The 21,010-nt window shown below is 44.5% G+C and overlaps 1 protein-coding gene and 2 long non-coding RNA genes across 6 annotated transcripts; all 3 read left to right on the top strand.

Moving 5' to 3' along the window:
• Positions 1-3,616: 3,616 nt before the first annotated feature.
• Positions 3,617-9,576, top strand: LOC127919954 (serine/threonine-protein kinase WNK1-like; the record flags this gene model as incomplete). Its single annotated transcript, XM_052503784.1, has 4 exons — positions 3,617-3,657; positions 8,089-8,321; positions 9,196-9,422; positions 9,468-9,576. Coding segments are annotated over 4 exons (610 nt in total), but the record flags the coding sequence as incomplete, so codon positions are not given.
• Positions 9,577-10,460: 884 nt separating this feature from the next.
• On the top strand, positions 10,461-12,298 carry LOC127919943 (uncharacterized). 4 transcript variants are annotated; one of them, XR_008104583.1, is made up of 4 exons: positions 10,461-11,467; positions 11,559-11,610; positions 11,735-11,786; positions 11,846-12,298. It is a non-coding gene; the product is annotated as an uncharacterized LOC127919943 (long non-coding RNA). The 4 variants fall into 4 exon arrangements; XR_008104584.1 differs by lacking the exon at positions 11,735-11,786 and having other exon boundaries at positions 10,461-11,508; XR_008104582.1 differs by lacking the exon at positions 11,735-11,786.
• A 1,232-nt stretch (positions 12,299-13,530) lies between these two features.
• Positions 13,531-14,783, top strand: LOC127919944 (uncharacterized). Its single transcript, XR_008104586.1, has 3 exons — positions 13,531-13,638; positions 13,735-14,598; positions 14,657-14,783. It is a non-coding gene; the product is annotated as an uncharacterized LOC127919944 (long non-coding RNA).
• Positions 14,784-21,010: the final 6,227 nt, after the last annotated feature.

Consider the following 21,010-nt stretch of genomic DNA (forward strand, 5'->3'; position numbering starts at 1 on the left):
CTGTACTACAGTACTACCCTTTAGTTATGGTCTGTACTACAGTACTACCCTTTAGTTATGGTCTGTACTACAGTACTACCCTTTAGTTATGGTCTGTACTACTACCCTTTAGTTATGGTCTGTACTACTACCCTTTAGTTATGGTCTGTACTACAGTACTACCCTTTAGTTATGGTCTGTACTACAGTACTACCCTTTAGTTATGGTCTGTACTACTACCCTTTAGTTATGGTCTGTACTACAGTACTACCCTTTAGTTATGGTCTGTACTACCCTTTAGTTATGGTCTGTACTACAGTACTACCCTTTAGTTATGGTCTACTACAGTACTACCCTTTAGTTATGGTCTGTACTACTACCCTTTAGTTATGGTCTGTACTACAGTACTACCCTTTAATTATGGTCTGTACTACCCTTTAGTTATGGTCTGTACTACAGTACTACCCTTTAGTTATAGTTATGGTCTGTACTACAGTACTACCCTTTAGTTATGGTCTGTACTACAGTACTACCCTTTAGTTATGGTCTGTACTACAGTACTACCCTTTAGTATTAGTTATGGTCTGTACTTCAGTACTACCCTTTAGTTATGGTCTGTACTACAGTACTACCCTTTAGTAATAGTTATGGTCTGTACTACAGTACTACCCTTTAGTTATGGTCTGTACTACAATACTACCCTTTAGTAATAGTTATGGTCTGTACTACAGTACTACCCTTTAGTAGTAGTTATGGTCTGTACTACAGTACTACCCTTTAGTAGTAGTTATGGTCTGTACTACCCTTTAGTTATGGTCTGTACTACAGTACTACCCTTTAGTATTAGTTATGGTCTGAACTACAGTACTACCCTTTAGTAGTAGTTATGGTCTGTACTACAGTACTACCCTTTAGTAATAGTTATGGTCTGTACTACAGTACTACCCTTTAGTAATAGTTATGGTCTGTACTACAGTACTACCCTTTAGTAGTAGTTATGGTCTGTACTACAGTACTACCCTTTAGTAATAGTTATGGTCTGTACTTCAGTACTACCCTTTAGTAGTAGTTATGGTCTGTACTACAGTAATAAATACCCTTTAGTAATAGTTATGGTCTGTACTACAGTACTACCCTTTACTTATAGTTATGGTCTGTACTATAGTACTACCCTTTACTTATAGTTATGGTCTGTACTACAGTACTACCCTTTAGTTACGGTCTGTACTACAGTACTACCCTTTAGTTATGGTCTGTACTACAGTACTACCCTTTAGTTATAGTTATGGTCTGTACTACAGTACTACCCTTTAGTATTAGTTATGGTCTGTACTTCAGTACTACCCTTTAGTTATGGTCTGTACTACAGTACTACCCTTTAGTAATAGTTATGGTCTGTACTACAGTACTACCCTTTAGTTATGGTCTGTACTACAATACTACCCTTTAGTTATGGTCTGTACTACAGTACTACCCTTTAGTTATGGTCTGTACTACAGTACTACCCTTTTGTAATAGTTATGGTCTGTACTACAGTACTACCCTTTAGTTATGGTCTGTACTACAGTACTACCCTTTAGTATTAGTTATGATCTGTACTTCAGTACTACCCTTTAGTTATGGTCTGTACTACAGTACTACCCTTTAGTTACGGTCTGTACTACAGTAATACCCTTTAGTAATAGTTATGGTCTGTACTACAGTACTACCCTTTACTTATAGTTATGGTCTGTACTACCCTTTAGTAATAGTTATGGTCTGTACTACAGTACTACCCTTTATAGTTATGGTCTGTACTACAGTACTACCCTTTAGTGATAGTTATGGTCTGTACTACAGTACTACCCTTTAGTTATGGTCTGTACTACAATACTACCCTTTTGTAATAGTTATGGTCTGTACTACAGTACTACCCTTTAGTATTAGTTATGATCTGTACTTCAGTACTACCCTTTAGTTATGGTCTGTACTACAGTACTACCCTTTAGTTATGGTCTGTACTACAGTACTACCCTTTCATATTAGTTATGGTCTGTACTACAGTACTACCCTTTAGTTATGGTCTGTACTACAGTACTACCCTTTAGTTATGGTCTGTACTACAGTACTACCCTTTAGTTATGGTCTGTACTACCCTTTAGTTATGGTCTGTACTACAGTGCTACCCTTTAGTAATAGTTATGGTCTGTACTACAGTACTACCCTTTAGTTATGGTCTGTACTACAGTACTACCCTTTAGTAGTAGTATGGTCTGTACTACAGTACTACCCTTTAGTAGTAGTTATGGTCTGTACTACAGTACTACCCTTTAGTAGTAGTTATGGTCTGTACTACAGTACTACCCTTTAGTAGTAGTTATGGTCTGTACTACAGTACTACCCTTTAGTAGTAGTTATGGTCTGTACTACAGTACTACCCTTTAGTAGTAGTTATGGTCTGTACTACAGTACTACCCTTTAGTAGTAGTTATGGTCTGTACTACTTTAGTAGTAGTTAGTACTACCTACCTTTAGTAGTAGTTATGGTCTGTACTACAGTATTACCCTTTAGTAGTAGTTATGGTCTGTACTACAGTACTACCCTTTTTAGTTATGGTTTGTACTACAGTACTACCCTTTAGTTATGGTCTGAACTACAGTACTACCCTTTAGTTATGGTCTGTACTACAGTACTACCCTTTAGTTATGGTCTGTACTACAGTACTACCCTTTAGTTATGGTCTGTACTACAGTACTACCCTTTACTTATAGTATAGTTATGGTCTGAACTACACTCCCTACTGCAGCCGACAGGCAGTCTTTTCTTCTTTCTTGTGTTAGCACCATTGATAGTGTTAATGCGGAGAACCTTTAGCAAACTTCATCCAGAAACCCCACCTTTCTCCAATTTACCATGTGCTGTTCTCAGCCTCATCACATCTCATCTTCTCACCATTGGGCTAACTGATAGGAGAGAACCCACCCAGCCAACCAGATCCATGTCTTCCATTGCAAAGCAGACAAAAAGGAAAGACAAGCAATTGTTTATTACCTGTTGAGTTGATGTAACTTATTCTGACTGGGTTTGACTCAAAGAAAGGAGTTTGTACGTTCATTAATGGATGTTAATTAAGTTTGTAAGGAATGCCTTAATGATCCCTCTGCAGCTTCTGAATTCCTGCCAACCTCTGCTCTCCACCCTACACTCCTATTCCCTGCACCCTATACCCTACACTCCTATTCCCTGCACCCTATACCCTACACTCCTATTCCCTGCACCCTATACCCCACACTCCTATTCCCTGCACCCTAAACCCTACACCCTACACTCCTATTCCCTGCACCCTAAACCCTACAACTACACCCCCTATACTACTATTCCCTGCACCCTAAACCCTACAACTACACCCCTATACTACTATTCCCTGCACCCTAAATCCTACAACTACACCCCTATACTCCACGTCCTGTCTTTTAACCAAGGGGAATGAGCTGTAGAGAGGATCTGGATTGACCTCAGGAGGAGTGCTTGTTTTAGTTTGAATTGAAAACATGCTGTCGTCTGTTGTAGAAGGGTGAATGATTAACACACACTTTCTCCTCCAATCCTCACGCTCTTCCGTCCGTCCTGCGTCACATTCCTCCGTCCACTCTTCAGGGAAGATGGTGAAAAAGTCTGCCCCTGCAACCAACTCTGTAGTAATTATCTATTTTATGACCTTTTGCCCCCAACCCCTACTGCCTCCTCCACCACCCTCACTCTCTGCACCCCCTGTTAGGGTTGCAAAGTTAAAGAATCTTTCCTTAAAAATGTCCCAGGTTTTCCAGAAATCCCATTTGGAGGATTCCCTCCCTGCTTATTCTCTTTCTGGAAAACCTGGACATTTATAAGTTGCTGTAATTTTGCAATCCTACCTCCTGTTGCTCTCTGCTTTGAGTGTCTGTGCACTTACTGCCCTGTGGATGCCAGCTGTGGCTTTAGTCATGTGTCGGAGTCAACAAGGCTCTCCTTCCACAGGGTGACTTGAGCATTTGTCTGTTGTGACGATGACCCCATTCAAATGATCTGTCACAGGGGTTCTCAAAGTGGGTTCCGTGGGCCAGATATATAACAATGTCTTCTAAATGTCATTTTATTTTACATTTATTTTACAATTTTTATAAATTGACCAAGGGATCCATGGAATAAGTGTTGAGGGTGTAATACGATACAATGTCATATTATTCATTTTCCATGTCTGTTCTTAACCCTGGGCAACATGGGGCCTGCGGAGGCTCACAGGGATATTGGTATCCAGTACTCAACCAATTTATACAGTTTTCAAGTCGATACATCTTGTATTCCTCAAAAACGTTTGGGGAACATAATACACTGAGCAAGAGGATAAGTACATTAGTTTCTAGTTTGAGGAACAGAAGAAGTCCTCACCCGCAGCTTCATGAAATAGTACCCCAAAACACCAGTCTCAACGTCAACAACGCCCCGACTGGGATTCTGGCCTTCTAGGCAGAGTTGCAAAGAAAAAGCCATATCTCAGACTGGCCAATAAATATAAAATATTAAGATGGGCAAAAGAACACAGACACTGGACAGAGGAACTCTGCCTAGAAGGCCAGCATCTCGGAGTCGCCTTCACTGTTGAGACTGGTGTTTTGCAGGTACTATTTAATGAAGCTGCGAATTGAGGACTTTGAGGCTTCTGTTTCTCAAACTAGACACTAATGTACTTGTCCTCTTGCTCAGTTGTGCACTGGGGCCTCCAACTCCTCTTTCTATTCTGGTTAGAGTCAGTTTGCGCTGTTCTGTGAAGGGAGTAGTACACAGCGTTTATGAGATCTTCCGTTTCCTGGCAATTTCGCACTGAATAGCCTTCATTTCTCAGAACAAGAATAGACTGATGAGTTTGAGAAGAAAGTTCTTTGTATCTGGCCATTTTTCAGCCTGTAATCGAACTCACAAATGCTGAGGCTCCAGATACTCAACTAGTCTAAAGAAGGCCAGTTTTATTGCTTCTTTAATCAGAACAACAGTTTTCAGCTGTGCTAACATAATTGCAAAATTGTTTTCTAATGATCAATTAGCCTTTTGAAATGATAAACTTGGAGTAGCTAACACAGGAGTGATGGTTGCTGATAATGGGCCTCTGTACGCCTATGTAGATATTCCATTAAAAATTTGCCGTTTACATCTACAACATTAATTTACAACACCACTGTTCAAAAGTTTGAGGTATTTCTGATCAATTTGATGGACAATGTTTTTTCTAAATGACCTCCAAACTTTTAAACAGTGGTGTATGTATATAAAATAAATCATCCCTTTTACTCACCAATTTCGTGGTTTCCATTTGGTAGTTACAGTCTTGTCTCATCGCTGCAACTCCCGTACAGACTCGGGAGAGGCGAAGGTCGAGAGCCATGCGTCCTCCGTAACACGACCCAACCAAGCCGCACTGCTTTGACACAATGCCCGTTTCACCCGAAGCCAGCCGCACCAATGTGTCGGAGGAAACACCGTACACCTGGCGACTGTGTCAGCGGTCACAGAAGTCGCTAGAGCGCGATGGGACAAGAACATCCCGGCCGGCCAAACCCTCCCCTAACTCGGACGATGCTGGACCCCATGGGTCTCCAGGTCGCGGCCAGCTGCGACAGAGCCTGGACTCAAACCAGGATCTCTAATGGCACCGTGATACAGTGCCTTAGACCACTGCGCCACTCGGGAAGCCTTAAAATGATAGTTTTAACAATGTTTTGAGGCTATATGGTGTTTCTTCCTTTTGTTTACAAACATTGGAGTAAAACAAGGTTATATTTTGAGTTCTGATGGGATACGACAATTGAACTAAGCACATGAGGCATTTATAAGTTTGATTCTTCAAGAATAATTGGATACTTATCAAGAATGTACAAGTCAGAAAATGTATGTAGCAGGTGCTGATTGGCCCTTTAAACGTAAGGTATTTTCGTTATTGGCCAACCTAAAAATGATTTATTCAGAGTCGTTGCAATGTGAATGGGAGTCATCCAGACCACAAAATGTTGAAGTCATGTTGTGATTCAGCTGCTCCCTCCTTCCCCATCTCTTCTAGTTTAGAGCATGGCTTGTCCTGTGGACTCCATTACCCAGAGTTCCACTGGTGCTGCAGTCATGACTCAGTGTATCGCTGCTTTACGTCATGGCTTGTCCTGTGGACTCCATTACCCAGAGTTCCACTGGTGCTGCAGTCATGACTCAGTGTATCGCTGCTTTACGTCATGGCTTGTCCTGTGGACTCCATTACCCAGAGTTCCACTGGTGCTGCAGTCATGACTCAGTGTATCGCTCATTTTTACGAAATGCATGGCTTTTCCTCCTCTAATTTTCAATTTTTTCCTTTTTATATTGTTAAAAAAGCTACTGACTCAATAGCTTGTCAGAAATGCCAAAGGTCTTCAATGATTGAACTTAGTTTATCTATTGAACAATAATTACATTTTCTGAGTTTGTTTTTCTATCATAGCTTCATTTATTGTTTGCAACGGAAATGCATCAGTCATTGAGTTCCTAATTGCATTGTTGAGACATTGCCAGCTACTGCATGTATGTGATTATTGTTGAGACATTGCAGTAGGCTACTGCAGGGCTACTGCATGTATGTGATTATTGTTGAGACATTGCAGTAGGCTACTGCAGGGCTACTGCATGTATGTGATTATTGCTGAGACATTGCAGTAGGCTACTGCAGGGCTACTGCATGTATGTGATTATTGTTGAGACATTGCAGTAGGCTACTGCAGGGCTACTGCATGTATGTGATTAATGTTGAGACATTGCAGTAGGCTACTGCAGGGCTACTGCATATGTGATTATTGTTGAGACATTGCAGTAGGCTACTGCAGGGCTACTGCATGTATGTGATTAATGTTGAGACATTGCAGTAGGCTACTGCAGGGCTACTGCATGTATGTGATTATTGTTGAGACATTGCAGTAGGCTACTGCAGGGCTACTGCATGTATGTGATTATTGTTGAGACATTGCAGTAGGCTACTGCAGGGCTACTGCATGTATGTGATTATTGTTGAGACATTGCAGTAGGCTACTGCATGTATGCATGTATGTGATTATTGTTGAGACATTGCAGTAGGCTACTGCAGGGCTACTGCATGTATGTGATTATTGTTGAGACATTGCAGTAGGCTACTGCAGGGCTACTGCATGTATGTGATTATTGTTGAGACATTGCAGTAGGCTACTGCAGGGCTACTGCATGTATGTGATTATTGTTGAGACATTGCAGTAGGCTACTGCAGGGCTACTGCATGTATGTGATTATTGTTGAGACATTGCAGTAGGCTACTGCAGGGCTACTGCATGTATGTGATTATTGTTGAGACTTTGCAGTAGGCTACTGCAGGGCTACTGCATGTATGTGATTATTGTCGAGACATTGCAGTAGGTGGAAAAGGAACTGATGTATTTTCCCATACTCACTCTCACCTCTGGTGTATTTTGGGTTCTGGCTCTGCTTCCAGGAAGAGAGGCACTAAACAGCTAACCTTTTTAAAGCCTGTTTGCAGCTCAATACATCTGTTCTCATGTAAATGCTTGCTGTAATATAATGCCTGTTAGTGTTTAGGAAGGCTGCTGATACAGAATGACTGTAGACAACATTAGATAACATTTTGTTTTGAAACGTAAACCACCATGATCTTAGGTCTTGGCCCAAATTAAATCCCCAACATGGATCTTGTGAGAGATGGGTCATTTTAGCTGTAAGTCTAAGCTAGTCATTGTTGATATATTGAACATTTTATCTGCAGACAGTGAATGTGTTTTTAAAATGGAGAATGTTCTCGTTCATTCAGGGTGATAGACTAGACTCGTGTTACAGCTCCCTCTGCTGTTCATATGCAGAACACATTTGTCAGATTAGAGTAGATATTTTCATCCTGCTAAATGTTGGCCCAGTTCATCAGGATGGAGGAAATGCATGCCTCAGAGTTGATCATAATATCATAGGATCCTGTCCTGTTACGTTGACATAGCTAGAGTATGTCATTAACCAACGCAAACACACTGACACCCGCACAACTACCTACTCTACATATCCCATAACCCTCCTCTCTGTCTCTCCCGTCTCTCCAGGGACCAGCAGCACCAACACAGTGAGTGGTCCAGGAGGCCAGGGTCCAGGAGACCAGGGTTCAGGGGGTCAGAACCAGGGCCAGCCTTCTCCCAACCCCCCTCAACAGGGCCGGAAGGGCACGTTCACAGACGACCTGCACAAGCTGGTTGACAACTGGGCCCGCGACGCCATCAGTCTGTCCCAGGGCAAGAGTCGCTCCAAACAGCAACCCTCACAGGGACACAGCTACCAGGTGAGTGAAGACAGACTCTTTCTGGTATAGAAACAAAACATTCTCAAAAGGCCTTATTCATGAAAATAATGGGATGCTCAATCCTTACCAATATAGTCCATGTTTGATTGTGTTGCTTATTTGAAATATAGATTACTGGACGTGAATGTTATGGGGAAGGGAATGTTATGGGGAAGGGAATGTTATGGGGAGGGAATGTTATGGGGCGGGAATGTTATGGGGGCGGGAATGTTATGGGGCGGGAATGTTATGGGGACGGGAATGTTATGGGGGCGGGAATGTTATGGGGGCGGGAATGTTATGGGGCGGGGATGTTATGGGGGCGGGAATGTTATGGGGGAATGTTATGGGGGCGGGAATGTTATGGGAATGTTATGGGAATGTTATGGGAATGTTATGGGGATGGGAATGTTATGGGGGCGGGAATGTTATGGGGGGAATGTTATGGGGAGGGGTTATGGGGAATGTTATGGGGCGGGAATGTTATGGGGGCGGGAATGTTATGGGAATGTTATGGGAATGTTGGGGACGGGAATGGGAATGTTATGGGGCGGGAATGTTATGGGGGGAATGTTATGGGGAATGTTATGGGGGCGGGAATGTTATGGGGGGGGAATGTTATGGGGGAAGGGAATGTGGGGGGAAGGGAATGTTATGGGGAAGGGAATGTTATGGGGGGTTATGGGAGTGTATGGGGGATGGGGTGTTATGGTGTTTGTAAGCTGGAACATGAGTTGTTAATATGGCTCCTGGTCCAACCTCCACGTAGCATAGCTGAGATGGCTCTGGCCATGTAATATAAGTGCTATGCTAGTATGGATATTGGAGAGCAGCCATGCAGTATCTCACCCTGGTGTCTCTTCTTCCTCTCCAGGCGACCCCGTCCACCAACAAGGGCCGTAAGTTCTCCGCCCCGAGTCAGCTGTGCCCCAGCAACGCCTCTTCCACCCCGCTACCCCTCTGGGAGGCCGCAAGGGCTCCTTGTGTCCCCTCCCCAGTACGGCGGGGTCGGGGCATGCTACCCCTCCTCCACTGCACCTTACAGCAGCGCCCAGTGGGTGGGATCCACGGGGTCCACAGGGCCGGGACAGGGTCAGGCCGGTATGTTAGCCTCCTCTCAGCCCCTGGTTGCCTCCCTCCTCGCAGTACCCCTCCTCTGCCACTGGGGGCAGGGCTCCTGCAGGGCTTCCATCACATCAGCACTTTGCAGAAATCCGTCAGCAACCCTGGAGGCCCCAACCTGAGGACCACGTAGTGGCCATGAGGGGATGTTAGCCATGCCGGGCTGGGGGACTGACAGACTGAGGGAGAGAGACATGAGGAATGAAGGGTGTCTGTGTTACAAGGGGCAGAGGGGCTGTGTGTTACAAGTGACATCATGGTTGGTGGGACTGTATTGAATGTGAATGAGCTGGCTGTGAAGAAGAGGAGGAGCAGGAGAGAAAAGAGTCAGCTGCTGTGTGAAATGGTGCACCACTCTGCCCTCTTCTGTTCCCCTGAAGGATAACAGGAGAGGGACACACTTCCCTCTCCCCACCCACCCCGAGGTCAACTGTGGGCCTTGGGGGTCGAAGAAAGACGCAAAACGCGACAAGGAATACCAATGGACACGAGTGCAATGTTATGTGGCCAAAGAGGGTTAATGTGACAATTACTATTGTAAAATGTGTGTGTGTGTGTGTGGTGATGGGCTTTGTTCCTTCACTGGCTTTTACATGTACTCTACAGTAGAGACCAGAGCCTTGTACTGATCTCAGAGAGGAGGGATGGAGGATAGTAACAGACCATGGGGGTGGTGGTGTACTTATCGTTGGGGAGCTGCAGTACATAGCTAACCCCCTTTCTCCTCTCACCTATCTGAGCCCACCCCTGCCTGTTCAGCTCCTCCTGCTGGTAAACTCCAGAACAGAGCATGACCAGAACAGAGTTGGTTTCCAGAACAGAGTGACTGTACAGTACTATACAGCTCCTCCTGTTGGTAACTGACCTCCAGAACAGAGCAGTGAACAGTACTATACAGCTCCTCCTGTTGGTAACTGACCTTAAGTGACTGTACAGTACTATACAGCTCCAGTAGAAGTCCATTATGGTCGAGTTGTGTAGCATGTTGAGGAGATGTGAGGAAGGTTATGGGGTTATGGGGTCAAGGAATGAGCTTGTGAGGCTGAGGTGTGGGACTGGTGCCATGTATGTAGCTGGTCAGGCAGTGTTGACATCCGGAACCACATGTACTGCTATTCCTATATATCATTTAGGATGTTCATTGGTGTGTGTAAGTGGAGAGTCAGTAGAAAAGGCCTGGGGTTCATACCCTACTCTACCCCTCCTGTTGCCATGGGATGCAATAAGAACACAGTAATAGAAACCTCCTAAATATAATAATAACACATAAAGTGACCTTCATTAGGGAAACAGAACAATCCATGACCACATTCAGAATGTCTTTTTTATGATTTTTTAAGAGTTTGGGATTATGATGATTCCATGTTTATTAGTGTTTTAATTTTTTCCTCTGTCCCCATTGAACTGAGGAGACTCTTTTGTAGCATGATGAAAGGGTTAACGCTAGGGTTGATCCAGGAACTCTCTCTCAGTATAGGGCCTTTTAAAGAAACTACATCTCCCAGTATAGGGCCTTTTAAAGAAACTACAACTCCCCTCTCCATGCTAACCATCTCTTTACATGATTGGAGGGGAGTAGTGTGTGTGAGACCCATCTATCCCAGTCTTAACTTCAGGCTTATAGTTACTCCATTTTAAAATGTGCTGTATCTGGGGGGCTGATGAGATCCCCATCCTGAAGCATAACGTCTGTACAAGCTGGCTGGTAGTTCCCATCTACATATCCCTAATGAGAGAGCCCCCCTGAACTAACACAGACAGGACTGAAGTAGATTCTCTCAGACAGGAGTTGTTGACTGAAGTAGATTCTCTCAGACTCAACTCAATAGTCTTTTTCACAGGTGGTTTAGCTCTGAGAGGGAATGCAGGGCGAACGGAAGGAGGTATGTCCTGTTGGCTCTCTGTGTCACACATGATATTGTTTTCACGGTTGTGAGGTAGGTTGGTGTTTGTCCTGCGTGGACCCAGAGAAGGACAGGTCTCGGTGGGGCAAGGAGAGGACTGGACGTGGGCTGGGCTTGGAGGTAGGGTGGATGGTGGGGCAAGGAGAGGACTGGACGTGGAGGTAGGGTGCATGGTGGGGCAAGGAGAGGACTGGACGGGCTGGGCTTGGAGGTAGGCTGCATGGTGGGGCAAGGAGAGGACTGGACGTGGGCTGGGCTTGGAGGTGGCTGCATGGTGGATGGTGGGGCAAGGAGAAGACTGGACGTAGGCTGCATGGTGGGGCAAGGAGAGAAGGGCTGGGCGTGGCTGCATGGTGGGGCAAGGAGAAGACTTGGCTGGGCTTGGAGGTAGGCTGCATGGTGGGGCAAGGAGAGGACTGGACGTGGGCTGGGCTTGGAGGTAGGCTGCATGGTGGATGGTGGGGCAAGGAGAGGACTGGACGTGGGCTGGGCTTGGAGGTAGGCTGCATGGTGGATGGTGGGGCAAGGAGAGGACTGGACGTGGGCTGGGCTTGGAGGTAGGCTGCATGGTGGATGGTATGATGGATGAAAAGTAATGCCTTGGATCTCCAGCAACACAACGCTGTCTGTCCTGAGGGCTTGTGAAGCTTTCAAACCTATGATCTATTAGTAACATAAAGCCTTTTATAATCATGATGTTGACAGCGTTTAGGGGCCTCGATCTCTCTACTTCTGAGTCTTTTCAATAGTGTGATTGAAAACAAAAATGTACATTATTATTCTATTTAAAAAAAAAACAAGAAAAAAGAAATGAAAAAAGACAAGTGTTCTGTATGGACCTGTATTTACCCATCAGTTTCTGATGTTGAAACACTGTGATTATTATAAATGTTGTTGGACAACATGAGTTTAAGAAGACAAAAGCTAGAAAAATACAAACAAAAAGACAGTTGGAGAAACGTTATGGTGGATTGGTAATACTTAGGCTGAACAACAATACAAAGTAAAAGGCTAGCTATTTTCCTTATCGAGGTCACTTTAACCTTTCTTCTCTTGTACTTTCTTTATATTAGATACATGTGAATGTTAAATGGACTCAATTAACGTACTTGAATAGTAACTTTGGGTTGAGTCCCAAATAACACCCTATCCCCTACATGGTGTTCAACCTTTCACCAGGAGCCGATAAGACCTCGATCAGGGCCCATGGGGCTCTGGTCAAAAGTAGTGCACTATATAGGGATAAGGTGCAATGTAGGACTCACCCTTGGTCTTTTCCGTGTCCTTTCGCCCCCAGTACTCCAGTGAGAGCTCTGCTAGAGTTTCTAGTGCCTTCCATTATTTATTTAGCTTATTTTTTTGAACAGTTTTTTGACATGATGGAGTAACGGAAGTGCTGTTGATTTCTGCTACATTGAAGTGCTTTACTGGCTCTGTGGGTACAAAAGTCAAAGGTACACTGGGAAGGGGAGACGGGGGGAAGGTGGGCTGTGGGGTTTTGTTTCTTTGTGCCATTTATTGTTTTAGTATTGGGGGTTAAATACATTTTGATTTGGGGGTCGGAAGACAAACTTAGTCCTAGACTCTGCAGAGAGTAGGAATGGATCTGATGGTGAAGCTTGGACAAACTCTGTATCTGAAACAGACAAAGGAACGCAGACAACAGAACAACAGAGTGAGGCTGAACCAGGGTTACCTAACATTTAAAATAAAGGGTCTGTTAGGAACGGAATGCTTGACTGTTCCGTTTGTTCTAGTGTTCGGGGACACGTTTCAGATACTAGAACCATTCATTCAGTATGCAAGAGCTCTCTAGCTAACACTGAGCCTATCATTAGACCCACTACAACAATCAGACTATCTTTACTGATGGCCTGTCCACGAAGCCTTGAGTGTGTCCGACACCAGGCAGCACGGTATACAAGCCTTGTGTTGGTGGTGAAAGAGAGGGAGGAAGTGGTAGACTGATAGGAATAGAGAAGAGAAAGTCAGTCAGTGAGAAACTGTATTTGTGTGAATGTCTCAAGAGTTAAAACCAGATTGTGGTGTTTTATAGTTTACGAACCAGGCATAATGTGTGTCTACTGTCAGTGGGGCAGTCTTAGGCTGTGTCCCCAAATGACACCCTATTCCCTATATAGTGCACTACTTTTGACCAGCGCCCTATGGACCCTGGTCAAAAGTAGTGCACTGAATAGGAATAGGGCGCCATTTTGGATGTAGTCTTTACAGTAGTAGTTGTGACTGGGCCCTATGCCATTTAAGGTGGGTAAAGTGAAAGTGGAGTTGAGGTAGCCAGGGCTAGTGGAGGCAGAAGAGGAGAGGTCAGGGGACTCTCTATCTCCAACACATGGCAGTAGTACTGTACACTGTGCTGCTGGGTTGAGGTAGAAGCCAGGGCTAGTGGAGGCAGAAGAGGAGAGGTCAGGGGGACTCTCTATCTCCAACACATGGCAGCAGTACTGTACACTGTGCTGCTGGGTTTGACCAACAAGTGACTTCCTCATCACCAATGCAATGCTGGTGGTTCAAGCCCAGTTATTTCATCATCTGCTTAATGCTGCCCCAGTCTCTTTAATGAAACCACCTGTGGCTTTTAGTGCAGGTTTGTAGCTTGTTCTAAAGTAGCAGACAGTCTCACCGCTCACAATGCAGACAAATAAATGGTCGGTTCCATCATTATTAGATTTCTTTGACGTGAATGTTTTAGTTTTTTGGTTGATGTCCTTCTGGTCTTTTTGGAAACCTTACAAGATGTTGTAATGATAGATGAACAGTGTCCGTGTCTTTCTCGTTACCTGACAGTGTTGTAGACAGTAAAACTGGTCCAATCTGTGTACAACAGAATAGTTCATTAAGCCCAATATCCTTTTCAAAGCAACTGTACAAAACCATTACCTGGGGTAAAACATGTTTAAAGCCGTAGAAAAGTGATTTTTAATAAACACTCGTCACCTTAACTACTGATTAGCTTACAGGGACTGCTAGATCTATCGCCTTCTGCTTAGCGCTTCAGTCGTCTCTCCTCACTGTAAACATGTCTGCTACGGGAAATCACTTGAAAACAGATAGTAGATTCTCAATCATTTGTCTTTACAGAGTGACTATGTTGTCTCCTGGATATTTAAAACCGTTAAAAACATTTGGGGTTTTCTTTGTAAAACGTTTTGTGGTATGAACTTTTCGTTCTTACTGGAGGCCCTCAGTACAGCAGTATGGTACTTACTGGAGGCCCTCAGTACAGCAGTACGGTACTTACTGGAGGCCCTCAGTACAGCACTGCCAGTACTTACTGGAGGCCCTATACAGGTACTTACTGGAGGCCCTCAGTACAGCACTACAGTACTTACTGGAGGCCCTCAGTACAGCAGTACGGTACTTACTGGAGGCCCTCAGTACAGCAGTATGGTACTTACTGGAGGCCCTCAGTACAGCACGGCTTACTGGAGGCCCCTCAGTACAGCAGTACGGTACTTACTGGAGGCCCTCAGTACAGCACTACAGTACTTACTGGAGGCCCTCAGTACAGCACTACAGTACTTACTGGAGGCCCTCAGTACAGCAGTACAGTACTTACTGGAGGCCCTCAGTACAGCAGTACAGTACTTACTGGAGGCCCTCAGTACAGCACTACAGTACTTACTGGAGGCCCTCAGTACAGCACTACAGTACTTACTGGAGGCCCTCAGTACAGCAGTACGGTACTTACTGGAGGCCCTCAGTACAGCAGTACAGTACTTTACTGGAGGCCCTCAGTACAGCAGTACAGTACTTACTGGAGGCCCTCAGTACAGCACTACAGTACTTACTGGAGGCCCTCAGTACAGCACTACAGTACTTACTGGAGGCCCTCAGTACAGCAGTACGGTACTTACTGGAGGCCCTCAGTACAGCACAGCAGGCCCTCACAGCAGTACTTACTGGAGGCCCCTCAGTACAGCACTACAGTACTTACTGGAGGCCCTCAGTACAGCACTACAGTACTTACTGGAGGCCCTCAGTACAGCAGTACGGTACTTACTGGAGGCCCTCAGTACAGCAGTACGGTACTTACTGGAGGCCCTCAGTACAGCAGTACGGTACTTACTGGAGGCCCTCAGTACAGCAGTACGGTACTTACTGGAGGCCCTCAGTACAGCAGTATGGTACTTACTGGAGGCCCTCAGTACAGCAGTACGGTACTTACTGGAGGCCCTCAGTACAGCAGTACAGTACTTACTGGAGGCCCTCAGTACAGCAGTACGGTACTTACTGGAGGCCCTCAGTACAGCAGTACGGTACTTACTGGAGGCCCTCAGTACAGCAGTATGGTACTTACTGGAGGCCCTCAGTACAGCAGTACGGTACTTACTGGAGGCCCTCAGTACAGCAGTACGGTACTTACTGGAGGCCCTCAGTACTTTGCAAGTTTGGTTGAAGCTGTGAACGTGACAAAAAATACTATTTTCTTAGTTATTTTGTTGATGATCGATACTTTTGAAAAACAAAAACAAATAAGACCTTTACAATGCCACTGCCTCAGTGCCATTACCATGCAGCAATGACTTTAGCTTCAATCTGCTCTATCTAAAGAATACGGAGCAATATTTACAATGTTTACTTCCTCTTAACTAAGTGTCATACTGTATGATACAGTGGCTGCAATGCATAACATGCAATGGTGAACAGGTTATGGTGAGGTTACAGTAGTGAACAGGTTATGGTGAGGTTACAGTAGTGAACAGGTTATGGTGAGGTTACAGTAGTGAACAGGTTATGGTGAGGTTACAGTAGTGAACAGGTTATGGTGAGGTTACAGTAGTGAACAGGTTATGGTGAGGTTACAGTAGTGAACAGGTTATGGTGAGGTTACAGTAGTGAACAGGTTATGGTGAGGTTACAGTAGTGAACAGGTTATGGTGAGGTTACAGTAGTGAACAGGTTATGGTGAGGTTACAGTAGTGAACAGGTTATGGTGAGGTTAGTGGTGAACAGGTTATGGTGAGGTTGAACAGGTTATGGTGAGTGGTGAAACTGAAGACCACCTCTGATGAACATATTTACAGTAGCTCTGGTCCAGTCCAGCTCTGCCCTGGACCAGAGCTACATTTACAAGCTCTGGTCCAGCTCTGTCCAACGATCGTCGTCGTGAGAGTAGCTGAACCACGCCCTGGACCAGAGCTACATTTACAGTAGCTCTGGTCCAGCTCTGGATCGTCGTCGTGAGAGAGTAGCTGAACCACGCCCTGGACCAGAGCTACATTTACATAGTTACAGAGGGAAGTTACTGAATTTACAAAGCGTAATAATATTAATTTTTACCATCCATTCAGAATCCCGATGGATTCTGCTACCTGTTCTGTTCCTTGTTACTGTTACGACACACCTCCTCCTTCGCCTTTCTGTAACTGATGTCCTGCAAAGTGCACATAACATGTCATGCAATTCAGCGTTGGTCTGACTGACACAGAAGTGGTTGAATAAAGAGCATGCTTGTTTCTCTAGCTACCATCTGGCATGTTACCTTTTCATCACAGCTTATTATACTGTAAAGTTATAACCACAAAACGACTCCAAACGTGTACACACACAAAAACAAAACATTTCAAGTTGATTTAAAGTGTTTTGTTCTACTTATCAGAGTTTTTTTTTTTTTTTTTTTTTTGCAATTTTATTTCTCAAGAAACATCTAGTGACTTAATTCAATGGTTTTTCCTCGTGCTGTTTAACATTGTACAAAAATGTTTTCAAATAATAGTAAAATGGAAAACCAAACGGAACCTGTTAGAAATCATTGGCAGTGTTTAACTGTTCTGCATTAAGTAGAGGCTGTTCAAGCTTCAAATAAAACTGCGCTTTGCGCTCCAATAAAATATATTTGTTACTTTATTTGTAAACTTAATAAATAAAAGTAATTTAAATTAATCACGTTATTGGTCCTTTAATCTTGTCCTAAATGTTTGTTTGTATCCACATGTTTTAGTACCATCCACTACCACATGGGGGCAGTATATGACATACTGTACTGTGCACTCAAAAGTATTCAGACCCCTTGACTTTTAACACATTTTGTTACGTTTACAGACTTATTCTAAAATGTATTAAATAAATACAAAATCATCATCAGTCTACACACAATACCCCATTATGACAAAGCGAAAAAGATTTTTAGACATTTTTTCAGATTTATAAAATAAGTATACAGACCCTTTGCTATTATCTATGCATAGTCACTTTAACTCTACCTAAATGTATATATTACCTCGACACTCGTTGCCCCCGCTGTACTGGTACCCTGACTCTGTACCGGTACCCCCTGTATGTAGCCTCCATTGACATTGACTCTGTACTGGTACCCCTGTATGTAGCCTCCACATTGACTCTGTACCGGTAGCCCCCTGTATGTAGCCTCCACATTGACTCTGTACTGGTACCCCTGTATGTAGCCTCCACATTGACTCTGTACTGGTACCCCTGTATGTAGCCTCCACATTGACTCTGTACCGGTACCCCTGTATGTAGCCCCAACATTGACTCTGTACTGGTACCCCTGTATGTAGCCTCCACATTGACTCTGTACTGGTAGCCCCCTGTATGTAGCCTCCACATTGACTCTGTACCGGTACCCCTGTATGTAGCCTCCACATTGACTCTGTACCGGTACCCCTGTATATAGCCTCCACATCTGACTCTGTACTGGTACCCCTGTATGTAGCCTCCACATTGACTCTGTACCGGTACCCCCTGTATGTAGCCTCCACATTGACTCTGTAGCCTCCACATTGACTCTGTACCCCTGTATGTAGCCTCCACATTGACTCTGTACCTGTATGTAGCCTCCCTGACTCTGTAGTACCCCCTGTATGTAGCCACATTGACTCTGTACCGGTACCCCTGTATGTAGCCCCACTATTGTTAAAATGATCTCTTCGTTTTTTTTAAAGATATTTTCTTTTCTGCATTGTTGGTTAATTAAGGGCTTGTAAGCATTTCACTGTAAGGTCTACAACACCTGTTGCATTCGGCTCATGTGACAAATAAAATTTGATTTGATACTAGAAATTGAGCTCAGGTGCATCCTGTTTCCATTGATCATCCTTGAGATGTTTCTACAACTTGATTGGAGTCCACCTGTGGTAAATTCAATTGATTGGACATGATTTGGAAAGGCACACACCTGTCTATATAAAGGTCCCACAGTTGAAAGTGCGTGTCAGAGCAAAACCAAGCCATGAGTTCGAAGGAGTTGTCCGTAGAGCTCCAAGACAGGATTGTGTCGAGGCACAGATCTGGAGAAGGGTACCGAAAAAATGTCTGCAGCATTTAAGGTCCCCAAGAACATTCTTAAATGGAAGAAGTTTGGAACCACCAAGACTCTTCCTAGAGCTGTCCGCCAGGCCAAACTGAACAATCGTGGGAGAAGGGCCTTGGTTAAGGAGGTGACCAAGAACCCAATGGTCAACTCTGACAGAGCTCCAAAGGACCTGTGGAGATGGGAGAACCTCCCAGAAGGACAACCATCTCTGCAGCAATTCACCAATCAGACCTTTATGGTAGAGTGGCCAGACGGAAGCCACTCCTCAGTAGAAGGCACATGACACCCGCTTGGAGTTGGCCAAAAGGCACCTAAAGGACTCTCAGACAAGATTCTTTGGTCTGATGAAACCAAGGTTGAACTCTTTGGTCTGAATGCTAAGCATCACGTCTGGAGCGACACTCCAACCTGATAGAGCTTGAGAGGAGCTGCAGAGAAACTCCCCGAATACTGGTGTGCCAAGCTTGAATTGTCACCCAAGAAGACTCAAGGCTGTAAATCGCTGCAAAAGGTGCTTCAACAAAGTACTGAGTAAAGGGTCTGAATGCTTATATGTAAATGTGATTTTTTTTTTTTTTTTTTAATAAATTAGAAAAAATAAAACGATTGTATGTAGATTGATGAGGGGAAATTATTTAATTAATTTTAGAATAAGGCTGTAACGTCACAAAATGTGGAACAAGTCAAGGTCTGAATACTTTCCGAATGCACTGTAGTTCTCCCAGGCCTAAGAGAGAAACTCAGTAGACTTTTGCATCTCATATAGTAACTCTCTCTTTCGCTCTCTCTCTCTCTATACACACACACACACACACACACACACACACACACACACACACATACATACATACATACATACATACATACATACATACATACATACATACATACATACATACATACATACATACATACGGCTCCAAAACATAAAGGGAACACTAAAATAACACATCCTCGATCTGAATGAATGAAATATTTCTTTACATAGTTGAATGTGCTGACAACAAAATCACACTAAAATTATCAATGGAAATCAAATTTATCAACCCATGGAGGTCTGGATTTGGAGTCACACTCAAAATTAAAGTGGAAAACCACACTACAGGCTCATCCAACTTTGATGTAATGTCCTTAAAATAAGTCAAAATGAGGCTCAGTGGTGTGTGTGGCCTCCACGTGCCTGTATGACCTCCCTACAACGCCTGGGCATGCTCCTGATGAGGTGGCGGATGGTCTCCTGAGGGATCTCCTCCCAGACCTGGACTAAAGCATCCGCCAACTCCTGGACAGTCTGTGGTGCAACGTGGCGTTGGTGGATGGAGCGAGACATGATGTTCCAGATGTGCTCAATTGGATTCAGGTCTGGGGAACGGGCGGGCCAGTCCATAGCATCAATGCCTTCCTCTTGCAGGAACTGCTGACACACTCCAGCCACATGAGGTCTAGCATTGTCTTGCATGGTGTTGGGCTGTAAGCACAACCCCCACATGTGGACGTCGGGCCCTCATACCACCCTCATGGAGTCTGTTTCTGACCGTTTGAGCAGACACATGCACATTTGTGGCCTGCTGGAGGTCATTTTGCAGGGCTCTGGCAGTGCTCCTCCTGCCCCTCCTTGCACAAAGGCGGAGGTAACGGTCCTGCTGCTGGGTTGTTGCCCTCCTACGTCCCTATTTCAGGACCCTGACTTTTTTAAAGATAATTTGTAAAAATCCAAATAACTAAACAGATCTTTATTGTAAAGGGTTTAAACACTGTTTCCCATGCTTGTTCAATGAGCCATAAACAATTAATGAACATTCACGATTAGGACACGAACAGCTTACAGACAGTAGGCAATTAAGGTCACAGTTATGAAAAATTAGGACACTAAAGAGGCCTTTCTACTGACTCTGGAAAAACACCAAAAGAAATATGCTCAGGGTCCCTGCTCATCTGCGTGAATGTGCCTTAGGCATGCTGCAAGGAGGCATGAGGACTGCATATGTGGCCAGGGAAATAAATTGCAATGTCCGTACTGTGAGATGCCTAAGATAGCGCTACAGGACGGACAGCTGATCGACCTCACCGTGGCAGACGACATGTAACAACACCTGCACAGGATCAGTACTACCGAACATCACACCTGCGGGACAGGTACAGGATGGCAACAACTGCCAGAGTTACACCAGGAATGCACAATCCCTCCATCAGTGCTCAGACTGTCCGCAATAGGCTGAGAGATGCTGGACTGAGGGCTTGTAGGCCTGTTGTAAGGCAGGTCCTCACCAAACATCACCGGCAACAACGTTGCCTCTGGGCACAAACCGTACCTGGACCAGATAGGACTGGCAAAAAGTGCTCTTCACTGACGAGTCGCGGTTTTGTCT

Source organism: Oncorhynchus keta, unplaced genomic scaffold (genome assembly GCF_023373465.1).
Source record: "Oncorhynchus keta strain PuntledgeMale-10-30-2019 unplaced genomic scaffold, Oket_V2 Un_contig_17939_pilon_pilon, whole genome shotgun sequence".
NCBI lineage: Eukaryota > Metazoa > Chordata > Actinopteri > Salmoniformes > Salmonidae > Oncorhynchus > Oncorhynchus keta.